The following is a 7073-nucleotide window of genomic DNA, read 5'->3' as shown; positions in this document are numbered from 1 at the left end:
TCAACTACAATAGAAAGTTCATAAGATATTACAAGAATAGCCTTACCTTACCTTAGAAAAAATAAGACAAATTAATTCAAAGCCAATAAAAGATAACAAAAACAAATGATCTTTTATTTCTCATTTATCATCTTTGCTTGAGACAATAAGCATTAAGTAAAGAGTAATAATACATTTGAATGGACCTCAACTAGACATGAGTCCATCTATCAGACTCTGCTTTTAAACCAATCGTATACTACAATTTTAGACTAGTAATAGTCCATCCTAGAAAAGTATGATTGATCTTCCTGAGTTTTACAACATTTTAGTTGGTTAAACATTAATTTATAATGAGAAAATTATTGGGGTAAAGTAAATTGGAGACCATGAAGTTTACCAAATCACAAGGGGTTCAGTTTCCAGTCAATTGCTAAGTGAGTGCAATCCGATTTACCTTTAACTCTATTTAGAGCTGCTTTCCTGTGTTGTAGCAATGGAAGTGACCGATCATTTACTTGCTCCACCATGTTTTCATTCTTTCTTTTGCGAGGCAAACTCCTTGATACACTTTTCCATTTATATTCAAACTCACAAGCTACAAACAAAAAATACATAAAAAGAATTAGTAGCATGAAGCAAAAAACAACAATGTATCATAGATCGAATAGCAAAGCAGACAATATAAAGCTTTTGATCTCTACATAGACATAAATGTTTTACCAGTACAAGGATCCTCGGCCAATGAATTAAAAAATCCAGTATTACCAAACAAGGGTATTCAACAAGTAAAATCCATTGAATCAATAATGAATCCAGCATTAGCAACCACTTGTGTTTCGATTTTATTCATGAAGGCAAAAATTCTATCTATAATGAATCAATGTTGGTGAGTCAACCCAGGATGTATTGTGGAGATTAGATTTTACTTGGTCTGTTTGGGTTGAACGTGTGTAGCTTAACTTTCAGCCACTCCATCACAGGCCTATATGTAAAGATAAAAGGAGTAGGGAGAAAAGTACAATTATTTTTCCAACAAGATCCTAATTTTGGGGACAACAGTTTAAATGTCATTAACCATTTCTACTGCATGCAGTTCAGTAAATCAGATAATATGATATCAAGTTTCAATTTAATCTTGTATAGAAATTGCATGAAAGATAGATGGGGTGTCAGACAAAATCCTACCAGGACAGAAGTCACACAACACTTGAGTAATCTACGATAAGAACATATGGTCAGACTCATAACAAAATCAAAGTACAAACTATAAACAATGCATTTTGAAAAGGTACATAAGTAGTTTCCACTTTATACTAAGAAGTTCCGTAGTACTTTGATGTTGTAAAGGCTGACAGTAGTCCACATCCATATTGTATGAATGAAGGTCATTATCTTTTTTTAATAGATAGTAAGAAATTTGATTGAACAAAAAAAAGTCAAGAAATTTTCCCACCAATGGAATTTGTTCACCAAAACCATCCTCTAATAATCAAATTATAAATGGTCAAAATTTTCCCGTGAATGGCAATCCATATTAAAGTAGCAACCTTATATGGCTCATAAGTGATCCAAACCCCTTTCCATGGAAAAGAACCATCACTAACATCCACCAGAGCTTCATAAAAACACTTCACACTAGAGAATCCCACCACAGAAAGACCAGGTGACAACATCACTACCCATCCCTCTCACTCTTGTGCTTGAAGAAACTCTTAAAATATCATCCACCAAAGGAGCTCTCAATATTTAAAATTTCTTATAAAAGCTAGATTCCCAGAAACAAAGTCACCTATTAACTCAAGGTAACAACTAACTAGAACTTCTTTATTCACATCCAAAGAAAGAAGCTCATGCAACATTAACCAGGCACCCTTGTTGCAGACCATACAATATTATATATACTTTATATTGACACTTCAAAATATGTGTACCATAGTTGGCAGCAATCTTTTAGCGGCTAGAGTAATAAAAATTGAGCCAATAAATTTCCAAGAGGCCTCAACTCAAGCAAAAACTGACCGGCCTAATTGATAGCCACACAGGCTTCTAGAAGGGCTGGCTATAGGCCTTACACAGGACTGATCATGTGAAAGTCACAAGCTCTAGCTTTTATCGAATTTACAACAAATACCTTCACTTTGGTCCTTGAAACCATGTATTAGGCATGCACAAACCCATGGTCTTCCAGCACTGGATGCTTTTGCACCACCTTTTAGTTCACCATTATGTTGTCTCAAACTGCAAAAAAATTCTAATAAACCTATTAGACTTACTGCTTGACCACACACTTAAAAATGATTACCAGAATTCTTTGAGTCCTCAAACAAAACATGGATCCTAATCACACAGAAGTATTTATTTTAAGAAGAACAATTAGAACAGAAACACAATCAACAAGTACACCATAAGTGAATATGTGAAATGCTGTAGCAAATTTTCTCCTCAACTCTAGGACAAAAAATGCAAGCTGCAATAGGCCCTACAACAACTAACAAGGAAGGCAAATATACCTAACAGGCCAAAAAAAAATTCAAACTCAACATTATAACCCCATCTCTGCTCCCTTCCCCCAAAACATTTATGGCGATCAATTCCCCTTGCACATTTATTGATTTATCTAGACGAATATATTAAATGATGACCACTCATCAAACTGGAAAACAAAATAGATAATTTCCAAAATGAAGTTGCAGATATAAAATACTTTTCATACACTACAAGTCTACAAGCTGGAAGTTTGCATAATTTCTAACCAATTTAATGCACTTCATTGCATAGCATTGATTACTTTTCTATTAATTAGCTACGCATCAAAAGGGGAAAAGCCATAATCATAAACAAAAGCAGGGGCTAGCTAGCATCAGATTTCAGAACTAACCCAATTCTGAAAGGGCAAAAAAAAATTCTGGACGACTTCACCCATATAAACATCTAATTATCCCAACCCAAAATGACATACCGGCGAGAGAAATCAGTGGTGACACCAACGTAGGTCTTGATGGGGGTATTGGTGGAAAGGATGAGATACACAGACCATGACCTTGATTTTGATTTTGATTTTGATTTTGATGGAGGACTCGGCAGTCTCGGCGTTGCTTCTGATTTGATTGATAGTGATCGTGGCGATGATGATAATTTTGAGGGGTTAGGGTTTGGGTGCTTTACCGAAGGGAATATCCTTGAGAGCCGTCTCATCATTTTCGGGTGAGTTTGCAAGTTTTGAACTTTTCCATTTATATATGTTTGTGTCTTTACAGCTGAAAAAACCGTTAATGGTTTGATTTGGTAGATGGTTGTTTTAAAGTTGCAATGTAACCAATACTTGGAGGCCGCTCTTTTAAGAAAGAAAACGGCACACCCTTAACCCCTTGGTTAGGGGTGGGCACGGTCCAGTACAGTCCAGTTCCCCCCTTAAACCGTGCACTGGACTGGTGAAGGTTATCCAGTCCGGTCCGGTGCTAAGAACTGGACGTGAAGCACTAGAATTGGACCAAACTGATCTGTAACGGTTCCAGTTTGGTCCAGTGCACTGTTTGGGACTGGGGCTCGAGATAGAGGAGCCGAGAGGGGAGATCGAGACACGGAGACAGAGGGGCTGAAATCACAACCTACTGAACAAGAACAGTGCACTGGACCTCGAGACAGAGGAGCCGAGAGGGGAGATCGAGACACGAAGACAGAAGAGCTGAGATCACAACCTACTGAACAAGAACAGTGCATTGGACCTCTAGACAGAGGAGCCGAGAGGGGAGATCGAGACACGGAGACAGAGGAACTGAGATCACAACCTACTGAACAACAACTTGATGCTCATCAACGTACCCTTCAGACAATTCAAAAGTGCAGCATATTTACTGAGAGCAAGTTTCTGCAGGTTAAATCCATGTTACAGCTTGCATGAGCACTGATTTGGGCTGCAGGGCGACCCCAGAAAGAGAGATCGAGAGCTGACTGCGAGTGGCTGCTGAAAGAATGAGTGAGACCGAGAGTGAGATAGTGAGATAGTGAGAGGTGAGAGACCTAGAGAAGAGGTGAGACCGTGAGAGGCTGAGAGCTGATGACATTCGAGATCGAGAGAGGGCGGCGCGACACAAGTTTGGAGACTGAGTGAGACAGTGAGTGTTAGGGTCGAGAGGCGAGAGTGAATGGCTGAAATGCTGAATAGCCTGAATTGAATGAGTGATCAATTGACTAAATTGACTAAATTAGTCAATTTACTAATTTAGTCATCTAAATTGACTAGATGAGTGAGTACTCGGTTGTTTCAATTGGGGGTATTGGGGTAATATTTGGTGACTAAATTAGTCTAATTGAGTAATTGGGGTTTCAAACTTTCAAGTTTCAATTGGGTAATTGAAAAATTTAAGAGTAATTGAGGTTTCAATTGGGTAATTTACTCAATTGACTAATTAGTCTAATTGGGTTTCAATTGGATACTAAATTACTAATTAGTCTTATTGGGGTTTTAACTTTCAATTGGGGTTTCAATTGGGTAATTGACAAATTTAGGAGTAATTGGGGTTTCAATTGGGTAATTTACTCAATTGACTAATTAGTCTAATTGGGATTTCAATTGGGTACTAAATTACTAATTAGTCTTATTGGGGTTTCAACTTTCAATTGGGTAATTGACTAATTTAGGAGTAATTGGGGTTTCAATTGGGTAATTTACTCAATTGACTAATTAGTCTAATTGGGGTTTCAATTGGGTACTAAATTACTAATTAGTCTTATTGGGGTTTCAACTTTCAATTGGGTAATTGACTAATTTAGGATTAATTGGGGTTTCAATTATGGTTGATTGGGGTTTGGAACTTTGGGGCCTTTGGGCAATTGGAAATAAAAAAAACATAACAAAAATGGTTTAGGGTTGATTGGGGTTATATAATATATACTTATATACTTATTACTTATATATGTATAGAGTAATTAATATAGTTTAGGGTATATGGTTATAATTATATTAGGGTATAGGGTTATAGTTGATTATAAGTCTAATTGGGGTTTCAATTAGGGTTATATACTTATATAGTTATTAGTTATATATGTTATTATGTTATATACTTATTACTTTTAGGGTTTAGGGTATAGGGTATAGGGTTTCGTTTAAACTTTAAACCCTAAACACTAATACATAATTTCCCCTATTAGAATATTATAACTATATACCATACCCTAGAACTATAATAATTTTAGTATATAGGATTTAGTGTATAGATTATAGAGTATAAATAATATATATACTAATTTTATTATAAAAGGTATAACTAAAATTATATACTAAAAAATTATTCTATATATAGAATATAGTTATATAGGCCATAAGTTATATAAAATATATTTAGGGTCTAAAAAATAGCTAGGTTAATATTAAATTTTATTATCTAAAATGTGTAAAATGTATGTAAAAATATGTGTAAAAATGTGTATAAAAATGTTTAAAAAGTGTATAAAATTGTATAAAAATTTAAAATATATATTAATTATTCGGTCCAGTCCAGTTCTGTGAAGTGCAAAACTGGACCGGAATTGGATTGGACCTGTCCGGTCCAATTCGGTCCCAGTGTTGACCAATTTTGGTCAAAGCGGTTTTTTACGGTTTTTTTTCTCCCAGTTCGGTCCGGTTCACCCGGTTCCCGGTTTAAATGCCCACCCCTACCCTTGGTAGTTGTATATATAGCAAATTACATTTAGTTTTACGGTTTTACCATTTTTTATTTTTTTTTAAATTGGTACCCTAATTTAAAAAAGTTACAAAAATGTACCTAAATTATCATTTTTTGACACCTATATATTTAGGTTAAGTTTTCCATCAGAGAGACCATTAAGTGTCGATATAGCACAATAACGTGGCTTTAAAAATAGCCACATACACAAAAAATAATAAATAAAATAAATAATTACAAAAAACAAAAAACAATAAAAATAAAAATAATTAAATTAAAAAAAATACATATACTTGGCCCTCCTCCCGCTTTTTTGTCACGTGGGTGGGCCTTGCTGATTTTGGGTCTCTTTCATTTTGGGTCTCAGTGTGATTTAATTCTTGGTCACACTTTGGGTCTTAGGAGGAAATGGGTCACAAAATCCAAAATCCGGCCTATATTGAGAGAATGAGACCCATTTGTGACTCAAAATAGGTTTTGGGTTTGGGTTTGGGTTCCGGCGCTATAGTGCTAGGCCTTACGAGACTCATATGCATTTAACACATGCATAGACCAGTACTCAAAACAAATTTATAAATATGAAATCTTTATAAAATCAAATGTTGACTGATGATGAATATTTTTTATATTATAATTATTACCCTTAAAATTATAGGTCCATTGACTTTAGGTACCAAATTATAATGTTTTTTCATTTCAACTACTAAAACATTTATGTCATTTCACTTTAGGTACTAAGTTTCAGTTTAGGTACCAACTTTAAAAAACATGGTTATATCGAACTTTGACTGTCTAACAATCATAACTTTTTTATTGATTTGTTGTTTTTTCAATATTTGCAATGCTTAAACTTTAATGTTTAGTTTTTGGGTTATAGGACTTCATCCCCCAAACCTAAATCAAAATTATGAAACCCTTAAAAATTTTGATTTTTTATAAATTTTAAATAGTCACAACTGTGACTATTTGACAATTACAACTGTAACTGTTCGACAGTCACAACTGTATAACAAACTGATTTGTGACCTAATCCAAAATGTTTTACTCTAGGTTAGTACCTAAACAAAAAAAAAATTAGTGTCTTGCTGATTTACTAAAAAACTATTGATATTTGATATTTAATCCTAATTTTCTATAAAATTATTTTGGTTGAACATTTTATTTGATAGTTTTAATTAATTAAAGTTTATTTGTTGAGGTATATCAATTGGAGCAATAAAAGAGAAAATAATGCATTAATGTTGATAGTTTTATGATGGAATTTTACAAGAGAGCATTATTTGCGAGAGCAAAACATTATTATTATTATTATTATTATTATTATTATTATTTAGAGTTTTTGCGAAGGGTGAGAACTGAAAAGTAGTTGAGCGGGATGAGGAATTTGGAGGTGGCACTGTGGCACATACTGCAACATTCAAGGAA

General features: G+C 34.3%; 1 protein-coding gene across 1 annotated transcript; it reads right to left on the bottom strand.

Annotated features, from left to right (window-relative positions):
- LOC147295912 (Excinuclease ABC, C subunit, N-terminal) lies at positions 1-3234 on the bottom strand. The gene is made up of 3 exons (XM_086233960.1): positions 2942-3234; positions 2114-2220; positions 1-577 (listed from the first exon to the last, which is right to left on the bottom strand). The coding sequence occupies exons 1-3, from the start codon at positions 3178-3180 to the stop codon at positions 384-386; spliced, it is 540 nt and encodes a 179-aa protein (XP_086090086.1). The 5' UTR covers positions 3181-3234; the 3' UTR covers positions 1-383.
- Between the last annotated feature and the right edge of the window lie 3839 nt (positions 3235-7073).

The sequence above is a fragment of the Dryas octopetala genome, chromosome 2, assembly GCF_963921425.1.
Source record: "Dryas octopetala chromosome 2, drDryOcto1.1, whole genome shotgun sequence".
NCBI lineage: Eukaryota > Viridiplantae > Streptophyta > Magnoliopsida > Rosales > Rosaceae > Dryas > Dryas octopetala.
The sequence above is the reverse complement of the archived record's forward strand: the minus strand, read 5'-3'. Positions and strand labels throughout refer to the sequence as shown.

Coding starts and splice junctions, on each gene's coding strand:
- LOC147295912 (XM_086233960.1), bottom strand. CDS start 3,180: ATGATGAGACGGCTCTCAAGGATATTCCCTTCGGTAAAGCACCCAAAC. Junction 2,221..2,941: donor ACCACTGATTTCTCTCGCCG/GTATGTCATTTT, acceptor ATTTTTTTGCAG/TTTGAGACAACATAATGGTG. Junction 578..2,113: donor TTTCAAGGACCAAAGTGAAG/GTATTTGTTGTA, acceptor TTTTGTTTGTAG/CTTGTGAGTTTGAATATAAA.